Source organism: Uloborus diversus, chromosome 1 (genome assembly GCF_026930045.1).
Source record: "Uloborus diversus isolate 005 chromosome 1, Udiv.v.3.1, whole genome shotgun sequence".
In the NCBI taxonomy this organism is placed as follows: domain Eukaryota; kingdom Metazoa; phylum Arthropoda; class Arachnida; order Araneae; family Uloboridae; genus Uloborus; species Uloborus diversus.
The window spans coordinates 232,205,767-232,231,296 of NC_072731.1; the positions used below are offsets into that span (position 1 = coordinate 232,205,767).

Consider the following 25,530-nt stretch of genomic DNA (forward strand, 5'->3'; position numbering starts at 1 on the left):
AAGATTTTTTTTTTTTTTTTTTTTGTGTGAAGAATAGAAAACATTCGTGTCTAATAATTTTACTTAAAGAACATAAAATGAAAATTTTAGAAACATCAAAAAGGTAAACTATTCCGCATGCCTGATTCTTAAAAAAAAAAGAAAAACTGACTGTATAAAAGCAAAAAAGATGAATTATTTACTATTACTGCGTCATTTGATAAAACGTAGGCTTAAGTAATTACCTGGAAATGGGAAACTTATTTTTTTCTTGCAATGTACAACACATATTACCATTATCAATTACATCATATGGATTACTATACATGCAAAATTATAACCTTAACAGAACTATAAACCTATTATGAAAGGCTATATTACTACCAAGAGCAACCTTTGTAGGTAGGGACTGTTATCCTTTCTGAAATAAGAACTTTCGTAATGGGCGATAGTAGTTTTTTTTTTTTTTCTATTAGCAATGCGTTTTTTATTTCATTCTTTTTCTCTACAGGGGCCAAATGTTTTTGTTCTAACTGTAATGTGTCTTTTTATTTCAATATCTTCTTTTAGGGGTAAGGAAATAAGGGATTTTGAGAAACAGCTCTTGTTATTCTAATAGGTGATTTTAATATTACACGTTATAGACTTAGATCTTAAGTTAAAAGATGTGTGCATTTTAGTCAAAGAAAATGATTTTTTTAATTAATGAAGATGTTTTTATAAACTCAAAGTATTTCCTTTAAATCCATAGAGCAGTACATAATAATTGAAAACTGAGCAAATCACCTTTTTTGCCGTGGTGTTATTTTGTGAAAACGTTACGAAACCTAATGCAGATAATTTGCTTTTGCCATGATCAAATAAATTCATGAAAATTAAATTGTTCACAAAAAATATATTTCCTTGTTTCTGGTTAAAAAAAATCCGTCTTTTTTTCATAGAAAAATATTATGTTACTTTTTCTCAATTTCTTTTGGATTTAGTATTCTTTGTACTCATTATTGGTTCTTTGCACTTTGAAAATAATGTTTAACTTTAATCGCGAAGATTTGGTAATTGTTAATAATTGTTTAAAAATCATGAATTTCCTTATACCAAAAATGTAAATTTATTTGGAATGTATTCCATTATTTTATTTTGTCTCCTTTAAACTGTTTTTTTTTTCCTTTTAACAGTCCATTTTTAACCGTATTTTTTGTTTACGAATGCAATTGAGCACTTTTTTTTTACTTTATATTTTTTTATTCAATCATTACTTTTTACTAAAATTTACTTGTGTTCTTCTCGTATCTTACTCAAATAAATACTCTGAAAAGGCAGTTTAGGTTTTTGAAAAAACTGGTTTTTGAATCCTGAAGTATTGAACTAGAGATCATAGAAATTCGAAAATGAAAAAGAGTAAGTCAAAAAATCAAAAGCAATGTTTAAAAATCTGACCGGTTGCTAATTGTAAGAACTTGAATTTAATAAAAGCAAACATAAATAAATAAATAAAATTAAAATCACATCATCATGTTTCCTAAACGAAGGTTTTCCCCCCAGAGAAATATTGAAAAGTAAATGTTCCTGTTAAAGCCATGACCATCACGGCTTGTTTTTACATGAAAAGAAATATTAAAAGCACATGGCTTCTCTCTCTTTAAAACAAACCGTGAAATCCCGTATACATCCGCCTCTTTCCAACTCCGGCCATCCGTAAACTTGAGGAAGATAATTTGTTTGAATCCCTCCCGAGCATCCGACTTTCCCGACTCCTAAGAACAAAAATGTTCTATTTCATGACAGAGAGTGTAGATGCGTGCGCATGGTGCGCGGGACCCCCTAATCTTTAGCTTGAGAATCAACAGCGTTGGCGGACCAGGATCATTCACCGAGATTCGCGTGCTCCTTGCGGTTGGCAGTTACTGTTACGAAGACACAGGATAATTTTCGCGAATATTTTCGGAGTTCTAACACTATTTCTTTGTCATAAGTCTGTGCCAAAGAGCTAAACTGATTTCCTCTAATGGTTGGATGCCGCGGAGAGATATTAAAGATACTTTTTGTACTTTTACTGCAAGCCCACTTTGGAACTTTAACAGGTAAGTAGTTTGTGAAACATATTCCTTCTTAACAAGGTGTTCTTTTTCGGGAGAGCAGGGAAATGGTAAGGAGTTTCAAAATCTTTCGCCGTTACCTGTTCGATATTTATATTCCATATAATCATCTACCAAATGATTATGTAGAATATAAATATTGTACTCGTTTCAGATTTTCCATCAATAAAAAAAAAGGCAATTTCGCTATTTCTTGTACTTAAGAGGCTGTTTTCTAATTGGTTCACCTAGTTCTTGATCATCTATTATACTATAAGCTAAGGGTATTCAGCATTTTACTGTTTGGGGAACATTTTGAATTTGCCGATTTCTTGCAAGAACCTCCTGAGCAAAGAACTGTAAAAAAGTAGATGCCAATACTTTATCCTGCTAAAATTTACAAAATTACGTTATCATATTTATTTTATTACAATAGAAACTATATTAGTAAGATTATAAATAATACTGTTGAAACGTTTTTATTTATTTTTACAAGCAAACTGCGTGAAAAAATTCAACCTTTTATAAGTACTACAATTGTAATAAAATGTTGTCGCTTTGTTTTAGCAAACATCGATTCTTTGCAGAATCCCCGTTAAAACCAACTACACACAAGGCAACTTCGTTTTATCATTTTTCAAAAAAGCTGCCTGTCAATTACTTCCGTTACCTTCAAAAGAAGCAACTTAGTTGAATTATTTTTTCTTCTAATAAGCGGAATTTATTCGAGCTACACATTAGCTGATGACAATTTGAACCAGCCGAATTTACTCGAGCTTCAACAATGCTGGTAAAACTGAACCAAGTTAACTTAACTAATTTACTCGTGTGTAAAGCGAACGCCTGACGATGTCCCGACGAGTTCAATCTTCTAAAGCTAGGTGATTCAACCCATCGGGATGAGAATAGTAACGGCACGTGTGCCCAGAGCCGTGTCCAAGGGGAGGGTTTTAGGGGTTAAATCCCTCCCATTGAAAGAAAAACAAATCAATGAATCATTAAACGATTTTCCAAAATGTATTTCAAGTTTTAATTAATTTTAGAGTTAAACTCTGATACAGTATTCACCTTCTTTAATGTTTCTCTATGTTTAACAATTAACAGTTTCCTCAATTGTAGTTATTCCCAAGCCCCTTCGCTTCTAAGTGCTTGAAAAAATGGAATGGCTGGAGAGTCCGGCAATGCTGTAAGCATGCAGGGGAAAATTATTAAAAAAAATATTAGACAATGACGTAGCCCCCCCCCCCCCCCCACCAAAAAAACTTAGGGGCAGGGAAAATGGTTACTTTGTTTACTATTAGGTTTTTTTTTTTTTTTACGCCTTTAGCGTTGGATGAATTAGTCATTTCACACATTAGAAAAATGTTTCTATGCGAAACAGCAATTTTTTTAATAAAATTTTTATTTTCATTAAATTCCTGTTCAATGTTATTTGATGGAAAAACAAAAGAAAAAAAAAAGAAACTAGCATTAGATGGCATAAAAGAAATGTGTGCTTTTACAAAATGTTCAACTGTACAAATAAGATTTCATTAAAAAAAAAAAAAAAAATTATCGAACTAAAATGAACTATTCAACACGCGTGTAGTTAGTTTTTCTTTGACAATGTAAGTTACAAAAGGAAAAGGTTTCAACCCCTCTCTTTATGAAATCTTGGACACAGGCCTCCGTGTGCCCGATAAGTTAACTTTCGTGTGAAGAATGCCGGGAATTTCCATCACTTTTCTACCTGGTTACATTTCCTAATAACCGCTAGATCAAAAGCTGACGCAACTAGTTGACTCGCGTGTAAAGGGAATATTTGACTATGTCCTGATGAGTTGAAGCAACTTAAACTTCTCGGGATGAGAATAGTAGCGGCATGTGTACTTGATGAGTTAACTGCCGTGTGATGGATGTCAGGAGATCCATTCCCTTTTCTATCAAGTCATAATTTCTAATAACCGATCACTCGAAAGCTGATTCAACTATGTTACCTCATGCGTAGGAAGTCTGAAATTTCAGCGAAATCTAAAGGAACCCAGGATAATGACCGCTGACATAATCCAATGGAAATTCTTGCAAAATATTTCTCAATTTAACCTTCAGAATTTCTCTATTAATAACAGGAAATATTAAAAATACAAACTTTAACTTGTCGCCTCTCCCTTCTAATATCATTCTAATGACGTCTGGAAGCAAAGAAAAAACGAAGTAAAATCTAAGCAAGAAGAAGTTTTCAATCGTTCAGGAAAGCCAGTTTTATCGGGGAAAAGTTCAAAAATTGAATAATAGATAGGTATGAAATTCTTCCAACTACAGGTTCCTTGGTAATGAGGTAGAGTAGAATGTAAATGAACTTTAATAACAATTTTATTTCAAAAAGTTAACAACATCGGATAAAAACAAGAGCATTTGGTATATGATAGCAAAATATTTTAAATGTTGTATGTATTTTTTTTCATTGGGAGAACATTTATGGGTCTTCACCAGGTTTCTTAGAGCATTGATACAAAAAAAGTGTGCAAACACAATGAATAAACACCCGTAACTAGGGGATAAACGCAACATGTTCTAGTCGTTTTATTTTTTGAAATGTATTAAAAGCAGTACGACTGCCAACTATCAAAGGAACGTTTTTTGAAAAGTCTTTTTTTTTTTTTGGGGGGGGGGAGTTAAAATAAAGATTTGTTCATTTTTTGGTATGTATCTCATACATAGATTTAAAACTTTATCTTTCTTGTTTTGTTTCCTGCTACTTATGACCACGCGGAATTGCTAGCTACGTATGAATGCATAAGGTTTTAAACAGTATGATCCAGAATTGTGGATATTTTTTTAATAAAGTTGAAACAGACTTTTATTTTAAAAAAAATCTAAAGAAAGTTTTTTTTTATACGTTAAAAATGTTCAACACTTATATTATTTCAATAATACAGCCTGAATCACTGTAAGTACTTACTTCAAACGTCAATAAACTTTAAAAAAATTTATCGGTAGAAGCTTGTAATTAAAAAAATATGCTTTCGATACTGTAATATTCATCATTTACTGATTGATATTCCTGGGTTTTTTTTTCAGTTTTAAACGTGCAACAATATTTTACTGTAAGTGTATGTCAGAATGATGGAAACGTCTGATTGAAGAAATGTTTTAAATTCAAAGAACCTTTTGTTGACCGCTAGAAACTTGAGTTGAACAAGAGCGCTCACTGAATTCATGTTTTTAATGCAAGATCACTACTTCACTAAAACAAATTTCTGAATACAAGCTGAAATTTAAATGAAATTCAACGATATTTTTAAAACAGTTAATTTCCTTTAAAAAATACAAACACTGTTTTCAATCATACATCGTATTTGTATAAAATTTGACACATGTTTTGGCTATGTTATTTTTGATGCGGAAAGGCGAAAGCTTATCGATATAAAAGCATGCAAGAAGAGTATTCGATCTTTTATTGTGCTCTTTTTAACTAAAATGTAAGCATGATCTTAGCTACCATATACTCTGTTCAGAGGTATGAAGCAATTAGACTTAGATTAACAAACTTTCATTTCGTAAGCCCATAAATGACGTTACAAAACTAGCAGAGCCCCACTAACTAAACGTGAGGCCCAAGGCCCACAATACTTTGGAGGTCCCCTCTGTATTCTATCATTTTAAGTCAACACAAAATACTAAAATTGTGTTTAGCAATATTTAAAAGAGGTAAATCTTCACTTAAAAAATTATTAGATTTTGTTATTTTCACAAAAATGCATGATTTTTCAATGCTTTGCATAAGTTTTTCAAAAATTTGGGGCCCCAGGCCTAGTTGGCCTATGCGGTAACCAGGCCCTAACTAGAAATCCTCACAAAAGAAAGACTTAGAACTTACTAGTTAGCTCTTGGCTAAGTTTATATTTGTGACATAATACAATTTATCGCACAGGTACACAAATGTATCGTTATATATTCGTACATATTATTAAATTTGAAATAAAATCTTCCAAACTGATTTGTTTTAGTTTATTTTATTTATTAATTTATTTATTTAATTATTTTTTGTGAATGCTGAAAATGCTTTAAATGTCGACCTGTTTCCTTACTGAATCAGAATATCAGTTTTCGTAAATTATTATAACATTAAGATTAGAAGCTAAAAATACTTTTAAAAAGCTATACTTTCCATTTGAATAATTATGAAATTCCTTAAATTGTCACTGCATTTGAAAACGTTTAATGCGTCACATTAAATCGTAAGTTAGTCTTACATCACTTTGAAAATGCCTTGGAGATAACGAACGTAAAAATGGTCCCCATTGTTATTTTCAAAACTCTTTCCAGTTAATGAAAACATTTCCTAATTTCTATTCATTAATTAGGATTTAGCTTCTGGCTTTTACATCGTTATATCCGTGTTTGGAAAGTGTGTCACGTGGTATAATTCAGCCATTCCTGAATGCACATCCCCTTCCGATAAGGGATTCAAAAGGTATGTTTGAAGTCTTTTTAACCTTAATGACTGCGTGAAACACCGAAATCTAATTGAAAATCGATTAACTATAATTCCATAAACCTTGCACCATGAATTTCAGGAGTTTTTTTTACATGCATTAAGTTATCAGCAATCTCTGGCGATAAAACTTTTTTGGCAAAATATTCTCTTTCATTTGATCATGCTAAAAAATGTTTGTGTGTCAATTGTTCTATAACAAATGTAAATATTTTGGTGGTTGGAAAGATAAAATATGGAATGAAGTCAATAATGGGAACAAAAAGAATCAAAAACCTATTTTTTTAAATAAAAAGCTGAAATTTGCATAAAGAGCAATCTTTGAAAAGAAAGTATGCATCAGTTTTTTTAAATAAATAAAATAAAGTTTAAAAGTTAGAGGCTAAAAGTTAAAACTAAACTTATTATTTAAGTGAGAGAAAGGGGATAGAAAGGGGGGGGGGAGTCAAAATTAACCAAACATCTTTATACTCTGTAATTCTAGTGTTTGCGTAAAAAAAGGCTGTTAAGAACAAGAAATACCACTTTTTTTTCACCACAAAAGTATAAGCATAAAATTTTGAACATGTTTCGTAGTATGCGTACGTTAAATTGTAACTATCTAGATGATTTGTTTGTAACCACAACATGTCTTAGTGTTTTTTTTTTTTTTTTTTTGAAGATTGTATTTTTAAGTAAAAAAATACGGATTTTTAAGATATTGCTCATTGCTATTAGTCGTTTTAATCTAAATCATGAAATATGTATAGAAATCCTTTACTGCTTTCACTGTGAAGATTTTACTACAGTTAATTACTAATGATTATTTTTTCCTTAACATTAATTTATATTTTAAATACTTTGTTCGATATATTTTTAATTGCTATTCGAAAATAAATGCAAATATTATGCCGTGATAAGCAAAAACACGCTACAAAACCTTGAACAATTTGAAAAACCACTCTATGCACACAATTTTAAACACTTGTTAAGGGGACCGTGGACCTTCCAAATAGCTCAAATCGGTCAAAATTATTTTTTTATTCCGTGGAAGTAACAATATATGAAGTGTGCTGAATCGTATGAAAAAAACCTCTTGTTGATCTGATGTTTTACCGCGAAGTTATATGCGTTTAAAAAAAAGTAAACAGAGCGTATTTTCCATTAAAATGGCTGTAAAACATGTAAACAAAGTCGAAAAACTAAGTAAAACTAAGTGTCAAACATGTAAACTAAGTTTCAATAAATTCTTACATTGGTATTAATGTCAAATATTTAGTCATCATGAAAATATCTTTCGGGAGGTATTAAAATACGAAGAACATGAAATGTAGGTGAAATTAGACTTTAACGTCATTCATCTCGGACTGGAAAATTCGATGCGACACAGATTGAAAAAAGCTCCATGCGACTTAATTTTTGTTCGATATGCTTCAAATTTCAGAATATGATACTTTGGTAGTAGTTTGATAAAACTGGGTATGCATTAAGGTTTAAGAGAACTTTGTTGCTTAAAAATATTAAAGTTTTGATTTTTATGTAATATTCGCAACAAAAACTAGTGCTTTACGCGAAAAAAAATACTGTGCAGTTAATAATGGACCAATCTTTAAATGGATACCCAAAGTTCTTGACAATGTTCCGTTCTTTGATAAAATGCAAATTGTTTGAGAAAAGAGCTAAAATTGAGTCGCATGAAGCATTTTAAATTTTTATTTTAAATTTCAAAATTTTTAATTTTAATTAAATTTTTATATTGTTGCATTTTTTTGCTTGATATTTTGCATGCTAATAAACTTATTAACTTTTATGCCCAGTTTCATATTTCAAAATTAATAAACAAAAGAAAAAGCTTTCAAGGTCCACGGTCCCCTTAACCGCTTTCCTCCAAAAAGTGTTTTGGACGACGAGTGAGAAGTGGTGTAAGTCACAAAACGCTGCATTTCATATCTTTTTTCGTATCTTTATCAAACGTTTTGTGTTGGGGGGTTTTTTTCAATAGAGATTATTTCTCTATATATAAGTTAGGGGACCTGGGGGCCCGTATAAAAAGTTAAATTTTGTATTTTTGACTCATTTTTATTTTTGCTTCAAACTTTCGAAACCTAAACTCTGCATCTGATTTTGACAATTTTTGCAATTGGAAGTATGCATCTAGGACTAACAGTTAAAAAAAATAAAGGTCTTACAGGTTAAAACGGAACACCCTGTATACACATGCATTTACCTTTTATTTCTCTTTTTGCCACTTGATGTGTTTTATACTCTGAAGAAGTAGTTGCGTAAAACTAATGAACGCGTCCGTTGTGCATGGTTTTGCTTTATGTTACCTTAATCTAATGACATAAATGTATTCGAAACGAACTTACAGCACTCGAAAACGTACTCTTTGCCACTAAATTTACCGAGCTTGCATTCAATGTTTGCCGTAGGGGCATTCCAAGGTATTTTTGACATTTATGTAGAGTCCGTAACGTGACCTTTTTTGCCATAACTTTTTAATTTACTGTTTGATTAGCATATTATTTTATTTTGATCTTTTCCTACCAACACACCAGCTCAAATTAAAATAATTTGCAAATCAAACGGTAAATTAAAAAGTTATGGCAAAAAAAGGTCACGTTACGGACTCTACATAATGTCAAAAATACCGTGGAATGCCCCCGTAACAAAAATTTTAAACGCAAAATTTTAAAACTCTTACACGTGAAGGGGATCTGGAAAGGACAATTTGTAGCACCTTGCACGATCTACTTCATCATCAAGGATTAGGCATATGGGCTGTTCCTGCTTTTTGATCGCCCCACCGTTTCCAGGGCCTACCACGTTCTCGTTTGCCCCTTGATCTGTAATAAAAGGCAGATCTTAGACGTCTCACTCGTGTCATACGTCGAACATGGCTTTTTCAATCGCTGCGATATTCTGTAATTTTCTCATTGAGGCTGAACATTACCATTAATGCTGTCCAATGAGTTTTTCCTTTCAAGCTTTACAATGTGGAAAAAATACTTTCAACAACTTCAAAAGCAACTTCCAAACAGTAACTTCAGAATCGTTGAATAAGAATGTTTAACTCTTTTTACACGAATAGGTCGTTGGCCACGATCTACTTATGCAAACAATTTTGGCAACGAATGATAAGGTAAAAGAATGAAGGTAAAAAGAAGGGATTTAAATCATGGTTAACATGTGCATATCAAAATCAGTTAACATCAGATTTTTAGGCATTCTAATTGAATTCTAGGGACTATTTTTTGACAAGTAAGAACGCTTTAAAAAAATTAGTTATCAGTATATATTGGGGGAACTTTTGAAATCTGATGATTTCAAGAACATACTTCTACAACAAAGCCTTAATGGAGCTCATGACTTCTTTTGCTTAAATAGGCAGTATTTTCTCAAAACACTAGCAATCAAGTATGCACGCAGTATGGACTATGTACTAAGAGACAAACTAGGAATTAAGGATTTGAAGATTACGGGTGAATAAGATTACTAATTTTCTAGGTGTGTGTGTGTGTTTTTTTTTTTTTTTTTTTATTATTATTATTATTATTATGAAGCTGCGTTAGAGGCACGACCTTTTGCAGATATAGTGCGATCCCCCGATGTATAACCCATTCTTTCACGTGGCACCAATATCGGCTGATGCTTTAACCACGGGAATTTTGGCGCCCAGTTTTCACACTAGATGGAGACACTTGGGCTCTCTTAGAGTGAAACTGCCCTTAGAGTTCAACATTGCCAGGAGCACTCGAAACCAAACGAGTACTCGAGTCGTCTTTTTTATGCCGCATAATCATACGACATAGATACTGTCGATTTTCAGCAACTTGAAAATCCACCGACTGGAACTAGGTTTGATCCTGCGTTATTAGGCGTAAGAGTCCAGCGTTTGACCACTACACCATTCTGTCAGCAATGTAGTAATTAATTAATCTTCATTGTCACCAATTAAAAGTTGAAATAATTACCTTATAACTTAGATTTTTGAGAAAACATTCAAATTGTAATTTCTTTGCTGTCCAGAAACGAGTAAAATGTATCACAAAAGACGAATTAATGACGAGCGATGCACTATAGCGCCCTCTGAGTACTAAAAAAGATAACTGCCAATTAGGAAAAATAGACTGTTTCATTTTTGTTTGAAAGAATGCAATAATACTTTTAATTATGAAAAATTAATAAATGTTAGTTTAATACCATTTTAGAAAAACCTTTTCGTTCCTCAAAAATTGTTAAATAAATTTATATATATATATATATATATATATATATATATATATATATATATATATATATATATATATATATATATATATAATCAAGAAAAAAAAAACTTTCGTTGAGTTCTCCTCGAAGCCGTGTAAAAGAAACCGAAGTGTATAGTTACCTACTATTTGCAGGTTTCGACGCGCGATATTTTAAGCACTATTTGAGCTCCTCTTGTGTAAATAACACACAACTTTCTCTATATCATTTTGAGATTAATTATACATTATCAGTTATTGTCTTTTGTGCATATGCATATAATTTTTGTTCAGTTGAAAGTGCATACGATAAATAGCGTTCGTAACTTCAACTGGTGGCATTGACTTCGCAAAAAAAGTGCAGTTTGCTCCAGAAAATACGATAAACATTATTATGTATAAATAACCAATTGGATGCCAGCGGACCGTAGTCTAAATAAATAAAACAAAATACATTACCCAGCGACGTTTTTTCGGATATTTTCAACTATTTTTCTAGCTCATTTATAGAAATTGCTTTTCAAACTTTCACCTATAGTTCGAAATTAAAAACGAAACCAAGTCGTTATAGTATTAAATGTATTGAACGATTAATAAGAAATAAAGGAGCAGTTTATAATGTTTAATATGTGTGCTTAATACTTGCAGCAAGTGACGTATTTAGAAGTAATTTCATAATAAAACTACGATTTATAATCTATGAAGTTAGAATAAAAATAACACCGTTTTTAATCATACAAACATCAACTTTAATGGCCGCAAAGGAATTGAGTCAGAATTTCAGACTTGTTTTCTTTCCATATCTCAAAATAAATTCACTTTCCGTTCTAACTTAATTCAAAGATTAAATTATCGAAAGAATTTTGGGCCATTTGTGAGAATACGCCAATTTAGAATCGACAGAAAGTTCTTTTGAAGTTAGAAATTTCGCATTTGGTAAATCCAAATAAGTTACCTTCGGGAGTAGTGTTTCATATTTCGGATAATTTCAAAGCAATGTGCATTGGAAATGATTTTGTGATTTAAATAAGGATATTAAATATGCGGTTCAATATTAGCGTGCCAGGGAGATGATGTTGACATTTAGTGACTGAATTATTTTGTATTTCATATATTTATACGTAATTTTTCTATTTTGAATCGTTGTACACTTCCTTATTGTATTGTTGCTGATAATTTTGCTGTCTTATGCGTTTTAAAATTTGTTATCAAAGTCTCTTTAATTCAATTTTTAGCTCCAATCTCACGTATCTGCGATACATGAAAGTCCATGATGTAAAATCAAGTGCTTTTGCAATTAAAAAAAAAACCTATAATGTTCAAAGCTTCAAATAAAATTTCTCTTGCAAATTGTATTAAATACTTTCCTTTTTTCTTCCGTTTACAAAAAAAGAAGTATTGTATTCGCAAAAAAGATTTCACCCAAAAATCGACCTTAACTTCCATTTTGCTCATCCCCGAATGAATGTTGAGTTTTGTTTTCGACTCGACTACACGTGCATATATACCTAAGAACTTATAGACGCCCGAAATGCCCATTTTAACGATTCCCGCGCTAATTACAACGAGTATTCGTGTGACGTCTGTATGTACGTATGTATGTCGCATAACTCAAGAACGGTATGTCTTAGAAAGTTGAAATTTGGTATGTAGACTCCTAGTGGGGTCTAGTTGTGCACCTCCGCTTTTGGTTGCGTTCGGGTGTTTCTAAAAGGGTTTTTTGCACCTTATGGGGGGCTAATCATTGTTAATTTCGATGCAAACCCAAGTGGTGTTACAATTTGGCGGACACTGGGCGATATATCGCCAGTCGCCAAGTTTTGTCGCCAATCAGGTGATTTTTTTTTAAAAACTGGTTTTAATTTGGCCATTGTTAGTGATATTTAGAGAGTAGACTATTGAATCACATAAAAATTGCCAGCAATTGGGAATAACATTAAATTGGTGTAAATTGAATCACATAAAAATTGCCAGCAATTGGGAATAACGTTAAATTGGTGCAAAAGGAAGTCATGTGATGCAAACATCAGCTCGTTTCGTTGTGCTCTCAAATAGGATTATGTTGTTGAAATATAAACTTATAAGTTATTTTCTTCTTTTTGTTCCGTTTCAACTTGTCTTCTAGGTGTGTTTTTGATGAAACGCTGCAAATTACGATTTGTAAAAATATGTTTAGTAAAAAAATATTTTCAGCCTGTTGCTGACTTTCCACTCAATCTCTTTCTCGCTAAAAAAAGAAAAAAAAGAAAACCGCTATGTTTAACTAATGTCTTAATTTGAGCTCATGACTTAGTTAAGAAACAAAAAGAACAATTTCTTCGCAAGAACGTTAACCATAATTAGCTACATTGGCGTACATAATGTTTTCCAACAGAATGTAACAAGTGGCAATTTCGGAAGGATAGTAAAAAAATGTCCGATCAAATGGTTTTCAGTGATTTTCTAGCTAGCACAAAGTATAGTATTCTTAACTACTCTGTAAATATAGGAAATATTTTTTGTAAAAAATTGTTTTGTTCGACAATCACAGTCATTAATTTATGGCACGCTATTTGAGATAAATAATATTGTAATAATATTGTTGTGAATTCTGTACCTCAGAGCTAGACTGACGTAAGTCCAGAAATTGTGATTTTCCGTTTATTAGTGCATTGTACGTAGAAGGCCGTTCCGCATCGATCCATGTGAACGTAATAGGGAAGTTGCAACCTATTAAATGTTCATATTTTGGCTATTGGATATTGTTAATTGACCCTCAAAACTAAAAAATTCACCATCGCCGAATTTTAAAACACCGTGGTTGATTTTTAATGAATTTTTAAAAATCCACGCGCAAAAGTGCGCGCTTCTGAAACGTCACGAGCCTACGTCACAGGGCGCGAATGGGCAGCCTTCCACCAAAGATCCCTTGTTTTCGCTAGGAACATTTTGAGCGCGCTGATATTTTTATTTTTTAGAAATTCAATAATCCTTTTGAACACACTATGGAGGCCGGATTCGTTAAAGCACAATCTAAATAATCTTCCTCAAGTAACAACACCAATGAGATATTCGAATATTTTCGAGAGGATAAGAGGTTTAATGTTCCAGAAACGCGAGGAGTTAAATGCGAGGAGAAAGCCTTTTACGTTTCGTCTTCGAAGTCGAATGCGTGACCTTCGCCTCTCCCCTATCGGAAGAGGGGATGACGTCACTTCCTATGCCATTTGACGTCACAAGAGCTTGAACTTTAAAAATTAATTTAAAAAAACTACTTCTCGTATCGCAAAAAAATTTTTCACCTATGATGTTCATACATGTTACTCTATCATATAAAAATAAAATTGAAAATTCGAAAACTTCCCTATTCCTAAATAGATAACTTTTCCAATTTTGTACCAGGGTTAAAAGAACGCGCGTTCCATCCTTTGCATGTGCCAGAAAAAAAGTTTTTGCTCTCTTCTGTGAAGTTACCATGTTGTGACTTACGTTCTTCTGGCTCTGAGGTACAGAATTATCAATGGACCTTATTTACGGTTTGGCAACGGTCCCATCAACTGTCCGTCTGCGGGTATTTTGACCAACTACGTAGTGTCAACAGTGCTAAAAAAATTCGTTCTATTTAAGGATTACTGGACTTCATGCGCATAATGAACATGCTTAAGACTAAATCAAGCTTATGACTGCGTGAAAAATGCCGAGAAAAGGGAAATATAAAAAGAGAATTCGAGTTTTCACCATGTTTCTTATGAGGAACCAAAGAGGCTTAAACCCATGAAAATACGATAATAAAGAGAGTGTTTCGTATCGAATGAATCGTTCATCATTCTTTTACAACGTTTCTTAGTTAAAAACTTTAAAAAAACCTCTCATTTTTAAATAAAAAGAAGAGTTTATAAGCCACACAAAAGCAAGTGTTATTAAACGCTGTAGTACAGTGAAGCCTGTGTAAGTTGACCACTTGCGGTGCAGTACTTTGGTGGTCAACTTATAAACGGTGATAGTACTGATTTTTTTTTTTTTTTTTGTCATTTCTTGCATCTTGTATTCACTTTTTGACTAATCTACAGTTACTCTTTCTGTTCAACTCACTTTCATTGTTTAACATTGTTTTGAAACAATAATTAAAAATGTTATTTAGATATTTTTTCCCTCTTGTTTTTTACTATATTAGATAATGTAGCTTTAGAAATTTCATATGTGTTAGCTAATTTTCTCCTGCTTTCCCCCTTTTCAGTTAATTTTAATATTTCATGCTTTTTTTCAACCTCAAGTTAAGCTATTTTACGTAATACTTATAACACAAAGAACAACAAGCTCGACTCTCCTAGTTTATAAAAACAGATGAAAATGTTCTATCTCTTAATCCCTTGCACCAGAAATAAATAACTTTACTCTTAAGCACAATTCCAGTGTTGCCACAAAATATTGCAACTGAAAGAAAAGACTTAGCACTTTCCTACTGACACCTATTTTCATTGAACAAAGTGTAAAAGGCTATACCTCAAATAGAACAACAAAAGAAAAACAGCTTTAAACACTATGTAATGCTTGAAAATGTTCGACCGGGAAATGCGGAGCAAGATAATTTTTTTGCGGATCTGCGGAGTTCAGCTTTTTTTGCGCAGCAGTTGGCAACCCTACATCAAAGCATTAAAGTTATTCATAGAAAGCTATAAAAAAAATAATAAAATAAAATAATTTGCTTGAATAAGTTTTAAAAAAATACCAAGTGGTCAACTTACAAAGGGTTTTTCACAATACTCCAAACCAAATTTGGTGTACATTAGTGGTCAAGATAGACGGGTGTTCAAGATAGAGAGGTGGCCAAGTTACAAAGGTTTTCCTTTATTATATAAGATAGGACTAATTCGAGTTCCTGACAAAAGCGGTCAACATAGGCAGGCGGTCAACTTACAAGGGAGAAGCGGTCAACATAGGCAGGTGGTCAACTTAAAGGGTGATCAACTTTACAGGTTTTACTGTAACGGATTTTCGTCTGCTACAGTTCCCACAATGCACTGCAGTGACGGTTTTGACCCGAAGTGACGTCAGGTGAATACCGTCCATTATAGTTTTTGAGGTTTATGCTGCAGTCGGCAGGTAAAGGGCAATAACTGCAAATTTTTCACTTTTTGGCATTTTTATCCTCTATTTTACGTTAGCTAAGCTTGCTTATTTGGTTTTCGCTAAAAACAAACAGCGTAAAAAAAGTCTTATTCCAATATTTCTTTTTTGTTAGTATTAAATCCTAAACTCGATCCTTCAAATAGCTTGAAAAATTATTTTTTCAGATACTGACATTTATCTCCACACGACAATATACCATGAAATACATATTTCGCTCATTTAACTCGGAATTCAAGGGAGGAAATATTGAAGTTCTTTAATGGGATTAAGAACATTTTAAAAAATGTATGTAGATACTTAACAGTTATTTCAAAATAGAAAACAAATTGTGAAATTGTTGAAATTTTTAACAGCCTTTAAAAACGAAAAAGAAACAAACAGCATGTAACTTTTTAAGCAAAACTATAACATTATTGACAGTAGCATCTAATACCAAAGTAATCTCAACTGCGACATGCGTATATGAGCAAAATAGTATGTACTTTAAAAACGAGTTTTCACTCTAAGGAGATAAATGTCAGATAAATAATGCAAAAGGAAATTATTATTTACATTTAAAAATGTATAGTGATTTCGGGCTTGTGCTTCAATAAGAATTTTTCAGGTAAACTTCAAAAAAAAAATGTTATAATGTAGATTTTGTTTCAAAGTAAATGTCAAGTTAAAAAAACGAACAAAACTTACTACGTACAAAACAAATGTAAACGTTTTTGAAAAGTTTAACTAATTGATGAAAAATCTAAGCATTCTTGTTTACTCAGGGTCTTGTTGTATCGAGTCAAAATATTCACGAAAACGAAAATTACTTTGGAAAATCAAATTCAAGAGTCAATATTTAAATACTGTTTTAAAATTGCATTAAAAATACATTTTTGCTTATAAAGAAAACATGTTTAAAAGTAATTTATTTAGTACATGACTTCTAAAAAAATCAAAGAATAATTAAAGATATAAAAACGAAAAACTTGATGCTTTTTTAGCTAAAAGCAGTAAATTAATTAACGGTCAAATATTTAGACGAGTGTACCTTAAATAAACCTATACTTTCTCGTTCTTTCACCGCAAAAGCTGTACTTTGTGTACCTCCAACGGAAAAAAAAAATGTTTACTTAATTTGTCACCGTACGTTTTCATGAATCAAACTTACTAAGCGTATGTTAATGAGAGAGAACTAAAAAATATATTTTTTCTTCTTTGTACGTTTCATTGATTAACATTAGTTGATTAGCTTCTTTAGTCTGAACAATTCGTCACGAAGAAAATAAAATTAAATGGAATCTTTAAAAGTATTTAATTCTTTTTTTTACTGTGTTGTGCACGGGAAACTTCAGAGAAAGTTAAATAATCAACTAACTTCGTTTAAATTCTAACATTTTCCCCAAACCAAAAAATCGTCTTTTTTCTGAAAGCAAATCTTTACTAAGAACTTTTATTTAGCAAAAGTATTGTCTTTATTTCTGTAATTAAGGAAATTGGAAGGTACCAACAGGGATAAAAAAGCGCATTTTCTTTTTTTTTTTTTTCGAAATTAAAATGATTGAAAACATTTCCTATTTAAATCCCAATTGCTGTGTTGATTGTTTCAAAGTTTAAAACTATTATTCATGTTAAAAGTTTTTGTTGGCAATAACAAATTGAAGCAACACACTCATAAAATCTTTTAGGAGTTTCTACAAAAAAATTTCAAACTGTGACTAAAAGCTTGGATGAAAGCCTTGCATTTGCAACATACCGAGTTCTTTTTTTCCAATATCATGTCTGTCGCTAAATGAAAAACCTCTGTGAAAATAAAAACTGCTTTATACGGAATGTTTAGATACGCCATCAACGTCTCTCAAGATCACCTCAACATCTTCTCTAATTAAGGCATTTGTTAAAGTGTGGCACAAACTTTCCCAATCCTTGTTAAACAAGACAGCTTCCAAGTCTTAAAACCAATTCTATACATTGGAGTCAAAATGTTTCGAGTCTCCAAGCCTTGTTTTCATTTGAACAAAAAGATGGAAATCACAAAAAGCCAAGTCCGGACAGTACTGGTTAGACAGTTTCTGATCCATTACACCTCTCAACATGCAGAAATCGAAGGGCACCATAGAGAACAAAATTACACGAAATTAACCTTTTGCAATAAATATTCACTTAATTACCGCCCTATAGCCAGGGCTAAGGCAGAAATACATCGCCAACTTAGTCAATTCCATCTGAGGACTGCAGTTTCGTGCGTATTAGCACTCATCAGCCCGGCATAGGAAAGTGACTGAGCTGGAGGTGGAAAACCTCTTAGGGAAGCCAAGAGTGAGAAACAAACTGGTAGCTAATACAGAATTAGCACTGACCAGACGAGTGACCGAAGCAATGGTTCAGTTCAATCTTCGTGTTGAAGTCATGTTTTATTATATGTTTTATTTTTTCTCCCCTCCTCAAAAGTAAACGAGTACTTCCTATCTATATTTATGCATTCATTATTTTTATGAGATATACAATGAAACCGGTGTCAGTTGACCACTTGCGGGGAACTACTTGAGTAGTTAAATTACAAGGGTGATCAACTTTACGGATTTTACTGCACATAAATAGTAGTAAAGAAAACGACATATTTAAATATATCTCTCACAGAAATAATAAATATATAAACAGAAATGAATAGGGTATAAACTTTAATCTTTTTATAGTAGAGTAAAAATAAAAGATTATCAAAGCATGAAGTTACATTTCTGTGGTTGTTTGTCAAAAACTGGTACATGAAATTTGATATTGGAAAACATGATGCGTAGAGTTATAAATTTTGGTGAAAAAGTATATCAAAGTTTTTATTATATCATGTTTGCTAGGTCATATTGTTTCCCTTTAACTTTATCTTTAGACAGATCAAATTCTAGAATAGAAAAATTCCAATCCAAACACATCATATCACGATCGGTTAAGTAGAAAATGGTCAAATTTGACGCATCAACTTTTGACAAATAACCACAGATCATCTTTACTAATAATAAAACTCGGTTTTTCTAGATATCTGTCGAGATTTAAGTCCGGATGTCTCTCTGTGACACGCACAGCACCTAAACCGTCCTGCCGATTTTCGCGTAATTTGGCACAGAATTAGTTTGTACTATGGAGGTGTGCACTTCGAAGCGATTTTTCGAAAATTTGATTTTGTTATTTTTCTATTCTAATTTAAGAACATTATACCGAGCAAATTATCATAACGTGGACGAATAAACTACCAAATTATCATAACGTGGAACCGTAACATGGGCGAGCAAATGAACATAGCAAATGGGCGAGAAATTCATCATCCATTATTTGTTAATATACAGGCGAATCAAATTTAATTTTTTACTACGGGAAAAGCCGTGCTGGTACCGCTAGTATACAAATAAATCCACTCTTATCAAGAAATAATGTGAGTGGCGGGATTATAGAGGTTATTTCATTGGTTTTCATCTCAAAATCTCACTTCCAGACTTGTTGTTAATCCCTTTAGATTAAAGGTCTTTTGTCGTCCGTGTTTGTGCATTGTGTGCAAGACAATAAAGTTTTATGCCAAAAAAGAGAGCTGATGTGTAGATCACATGACTTCTTTTTACACCACTTTAAAGTTATTTCCCCAGTATTGGCACCAAAAATTGGCGACCAAAATACTGGCGATATATCGCCACGTGTCCGCCAAATTATAACACCACTTGAGTTTTCATCGAAATTAACAATGAGTTCCCCCCAAACAGGGGCAAAAGACCCTTTTAAAAACCCACGCATGCAACCAAAAGGGGAAGTGCACAACTAGACCCCACTAGGAGTCTACCTACCAAATTTCAACTTTCTAGGACATACCGTTCTTGAGTTATGCGACATACATACGGATGTCACGAGAAAAGTCGTTGTAATTAAATCGGGGAATGTCAAAATGGATATTTCGGGTGTCTATATGTTCTTAGGCAGTTAACCGCGTGTGATCGGGTCGAAAAAAAAAAACTCAACATTAATTCGGGGGTAAGCAAAATGGAAATTAAGGAAGAATTTTGAGTGAAATTTTTTTCGCGAATACAATACTTCCTTTTTTGTAAAAGGAAGTAAAAAAAAAATACTATTGTTGTAAAAAAGAAATGATAGTATCTCATTTGTGAGTACTATCTGCTATAAAACATGCATCCTTCCATAGAATGCACGAACAAAGACGCCAAAGCACCCTTTAATCTTAAAGAATTAACCACAAACCTGGTTGTTGTGCTCCACAAACTGCTCTCTTGGGGATTTGGTAATCTCTGGCGAAGACTTAATGCCCTCCATTCAGGGGAAGTGGAATTCTTGCCGTATCAGGCTGCAAGAATCTGGAGGTAAAAACCAAGCGGACCGTAAACAGAAGGAGAAGGAATTCATCTGTTGCTTCGGGCAATGTGGAAAGAGAATGCGAAAGAGTAAATGATAGTTGGAGAGAAAAGAATGAATGGTTTCAGAAGAACGGATGGAGAGATGGTAGTTGTAGTAGGTGCGGAAAAGATTGTGAAATAAACAAAGATATTTGAGGCTCAACTTATCAAAATGGGGGTGGGGTAAGAAAGAGAACTATTTTGGCCGATTGTTCTGTCTCCAGGGTGTTGTTCGAATGCTTGAAAAAATTTTAGTGTTTTAAAAAATGTGAATTTCCTGAGGGGAAAAAATAGTAGTACAAATATTCATTGTCCCCTTTCTAGATTCCGATCTGAACAAAAGATAGATTAAAAGAAAAATTTTCAGAAAGGATTGAAGAAAGAAGAATAATAAAGAAAGAGAGAGGGAGATAGAAATAAAAATATTGTCTTTTTCTAGTTAAAATTACCACACTTTGACTCGCTTTGCATGTGGTGAATATTGCTCAAACATTTTTACACGTGCAGAAGCTAAATGTACTTTCATTATTGATAAAATAATGAAGCATATCAGATAAATATATTTAAGTTGTATTCGTTGAATGACATGGCTTCTAAGTTAATCATACCATTTGATTAGTCAGATATAATTCAAATGTAGTTTAAGCTTTTTAAGAAATTGAAATTTCGTCATGATTAATAAAGTAAAGGAAATCGAAACTTTTATCTTTTGCTAGATTTTTTGTTTAATGCTCACCTTTGATTTTACAAACAAAACTTAAAATTTTGCTATTCGCTTTTAAGAACACTAAAATGTAGCAAATATATTGATATTTGTGTTTCGAAAAAATCTACTCACCCATTTAAATTATGTATTATTTTGTATTGTTTTGAGAAAAAGAATTTCCACTAAAACTGAGAAACACAAAAGCAGAAGTAATTTAACTGATACATATTTCAACGTTGTTTATTCTTCACGTCGTATGTTTTCACACTGAATATAATTTGCGCAGACGGTTTTTAAAAAATAAGGTGAACCTTTAATAAAAAAAATAAAACTCGTCTGACTTAAAAACGCTTATGAATCCCGATGAAATATTTGTCGGATATTCGACTTTTGAAAGAAGCAAACACTTCATTTAGTGTAATTTTTGGCAAGCTTTCCTATGGCTGTAAGGAATTGATGCGAAGTTATGCGATAATGCCTCTGCATTGAAAGCGCAACTGTAGGCCAGTTTTGGGTTTAAAGTTGTTGCTTATTAAAAAGGAACAAAATGGAAGTTAAAAAAACAAAATGCATCAAGAAGTTGAACCACTTTTTGCAAAAGCTGATGGACTATAACTTTATCTAAGCAGATAACCTGAGTTCAATCTTTTATCGTGTCATGCGGCGTGCCTATTATTTCACAACTAGTGTCAACACTTTGAAAATAACTCAAACAAACTCGAGACTAGCAAAAACAGCTAAAATATTGAGATTTAATACACTGATGGCTACACAAAATGCAACACCCCGAAGAAAGCAAACCATGTGAAATTTACATCATGCGTTTTCGGCTATGAAATTTGCAGACCCGCAAGCACTATATAATGACATATTCGCAATTTGATGTATGGAAATAGTTTTTCCGTGCGTTTTTTTTTTTTTTTTTTTGATTAAGCTGTTTATCTATACTTCTTGGAAGATATAGCGCGTCCTTTGACCAAGTTTCTGAATTGTACCAAAGAAGAATAGTTGAAAAATCGGTTAACATGTCGGACGAAACCAAGCAACTGCGATGCGTTTCTGTAACCGCTGGATGCAGGAACGAACGACAGACCGACGGGGCCGATCGCACCCACCTTGTTGCAACCACTGCCCGTGATGTGACAGATTGTGCGAATGGCAGTGATAGATCACGCAACCACATCTCGAACTATAGCACAGCAGATTCAATCTCATTCTATGTCCGATCGTACCATTCGACGCCATTTACAGCAGAGTGAAAGTTCCACGTTTACACTTTGCGTCGCCAGTGGATTGACGAACGGCCGATAAGGACAATGGAATGAAATGACATCGTGTTTACCGACGAATCACGATTCTGCCTGCAACATCATGATGATCGGATTCAAGTTGGGAGGCACCGCGGAGAGAGGCTGCTGAACTTTGTGTTATGCATTGCCACACAGATCCTGCACCTGGTGTCATTGAGGTGATATTGGATTTTACTGTGAATTCCGCTTGAACGCATTGCCGTTACACTGAACAGCCAGCGCTACATCGTTAAGGTGTTAGAGCCCATGGTCTTCCCCTACATTCAGCATTTGAAATCAGCCATATTTTAAAAGGATAATGCGTGACCACGCGTGGGATAAAATGCTTAAGAATTTTTCTGTACTACTCAGGTTGATTTGATTCCTTGGCCATCTTGTTCTTCCAATCTATCGCCAATCGAAAACGTGTGGTCCACACTTACACAACAACTGACCGGTGATACTCCACTCATCTGACTTTTAATCTAGATCAACATTGGCAATGTTGATTTATGTACTTCGCATTCCTATTGGTTCCTTATTGGTTTAGAATTTTCTCATTGGGGTGTTTGGCTAATCTGCTATTTTTATCTTTTAAGCTGTATGCGTATCTCCTCTTGGCTCTTGTCGGATGTCTTTTCATCCATAAGCTCACTGAGTTTTGCGTTGAAAAAGGCGTTCCCTGAAACGCCGAAACATATGTCTGCAGTAATCTGCGAATTTGTGCTTTTTAGACGTTGTTACTTTACGTTACTTTATTGGCAATGTGTGGAAACCCAAGCATATATCCAAAGTCACTTTAATTCCATACCGAGACGTGTAGCAGTGGCTATAAGAAACAACAACAGCAACACTAACTACTGAATTTGTCATCATCCTCACGTCACAAGGGGATGTAATTTTAATCGTTTGTTCTGTATACAACACATTATCTACCAAATTTCACTGTGATGTCTCTGGTCATTTCTGCTGGTGCGATTTGTGTGCCAGCAGTGTATTTTACAGCTAATCACTTAACGCCTTTTTTACTCTTTCGTTAACTCCCATTTTTACGTAAAAATCCGAATATGCATATCCATATATCCATAAAATCCATATATTACGTAAAAATCCGTTTTTACGTAAAAATCCAACAACCGCAGTAGTTTAGACTTAGGCAAGAATATTAAAATAAAATAATAAATTAATAAACAATAGAAGATGAAGTTTTTGCTGTTAGATTGAACTTTACGTTATTGAAATGACAGACTTAAAAATCAGTATGTAAAGTTAAATATAGTGCTGATTACAATTTTGTAATAAAAAAGTAAAAGCCATTTTAATATAAAGAGGACGCCTAGACAAAGTTTTAATAAATGACATGTTTCCCTACATAAAATTAATGATTCGTAAATGTTTGACGCGTCTCTTGTGAAAATAATGTCCAAGCAAGATTTTTTTTCAGGCCTGCACATGTACATGAATCTTATGATGTGCCATTCCACGGAAAAAGGTCATTTTGTCCCGCACGTGACGCGTCATATATTTTAGTAAAAACAATACTTCAAAATAATAATCATTACATTTTTTTGCTTAACAAATTACAAATTTATGTGTGATTGATTTCTTAAGCAAAAAATTTTGTCAATACCCTTTGAAATTATTTCTTTTTAATGAAACATATGAACCGTCACGTGCGGGACAAAGGGTTGACTTTTTCATGGAATGGCCCTCATACATCAAATGAATACATTGTAGTTACCTCTCTTGTATGATCTTGAATCTATTTGAACTAGAGTATTCACAACGAAAAACTGACGATTCCTTTTTTACAGCTGATAACATTTGACTTTCATAATGCATTTCAATGACGATCGAGTCAAATAATTAAATTAAAAATCTTAAATTCTTAATTTAATTAAAATTAATATGTTTCATCATAGAGTTTCCTAGAATTTTATTTCCATTTTATTGAACACTTAGTTGCAAAGCCATTTCACCGTCGGATAAATTTTACGTAGAAATAGGCAAAATTTTTTATAATGATCAATGGCGGAAACGCTTGACATCAAATGAAATCGAAAACTTGCCCAAAATGACATTTCCGAGTGATTGATATTACTGGCTGAATTCATATGTTTAGATTTCAAGTGCCAGAAGTTCCTGAGGTGGTGAGATTTCAATATTGATTTTATGTATTCGGGCTCGAGGATGATAAATGCCTAGTACTGAGATTTCTTTAAGCATAAAAAATACGGTTTGATATGTGAAACGGAAAATGTTTCAAGTGCGATTGCGACGCGATAAGAATAAATGTAAAGTATGTTCTGGAAATGAATGACGGCAGCTATTTTGTATTGCAGTATAAAACGTGTGTGCTTCACGCACACATATATAATACATGCACATACTTATGTCTAAAACAAGTTTACGTTAGTTAAAAATGCATAAAAAGTAGTAAATTTATTTCCAAATACACAAAATTAGTAAATCTTCTTCACTAATAATACAACTGAAAGTCTCTGGATATCTGTCTGTCTGGATGTCTGGATCTCTGTGACGCTCAAAGCGCCTAGACCGTTCGCTCGATTTTCATGAAATTTGGCACAAAGTTAGTTTGTAGCATGAGGGTGTGCACATAGAAGCGATTTTTCGAAAATTCTGTTTTGTTCTCTTTCTATTCCAATTTTTAGAACATTTTACAGAGCAAATAATCACAACGTGGAAGAGTATATTACGAAATTATCATAACGTGGAACCGTAACATTGGCGAGCAAATGAACATAGCAAATTGGCGAGAAATTCGTCATCCATTATTTGTAAATATACGGGCGAACCAAATGAGCTTTTAATTTTCAACTACGGGCAAAGCCGTGCAGGTACCACTAGTACGAAAATAAGATTGAATCTGACCTGTGCACTTGTTCGCGGATCTCATTCAAGTGGAGATTCAAAAAAAAAACCCTTGACAGACTTTTTTACAGTGTTGTTAGTATATATGTTAAACATAGATCAACTTTTATGATCGTAAAATAAGACAATAAAATGAAATGCTTCCCACGCGTATCTTCTGAATGTAAATAATTCTCTCAGCAAATAGTGTATTCTTGTATTGGATGGAACAACAGAAATTCTTAAAATCTTTTAAAGAATCTTTTTTCAGACATTGTAATACGAAGAAGTTTTTTCACTGGCTCTTTTAGCTATATTTGAATGAACATTTCGATATAATTATCTTATTTATAAATAATAGTTGAATTTTGATTTCCCATTGGAATGAGGTTGTTTCCCATTTTACGAAAATATTATTTTGTACAGGG

At 32.8% G+C, this 25,530-nt stretch overlaps 1 protein-coding gene across 1 annotated transcript in view; it reads left to right on the forward strand.

The window, feature by feature from the left end:
• Nucleotides 1-1,937: 1,937 nt before the first annotated feature.
• Nucleotides 1,938-25,530, forward strand: part of LOC129219273 (sushi, von Willebrand factor type A, EGF and pentraxin domain-containing protein 1-like) — a 370,742-nt gene continuing 347,149 nt past the window's right edge. Inside the window, exon 1 of the mRNA XM_054853606.1 lies at nucleotides 1,938-2,060. Coding sequence (XP_054709581.1) covers nucleotides 1,985-2,060 — 76 coding nt within the window. The 5' untranslated portion in view covers nucleotides 1,938-1,984. The remainder of the gene's footprint in view (nucleotides 2,061-25,530) is intronic.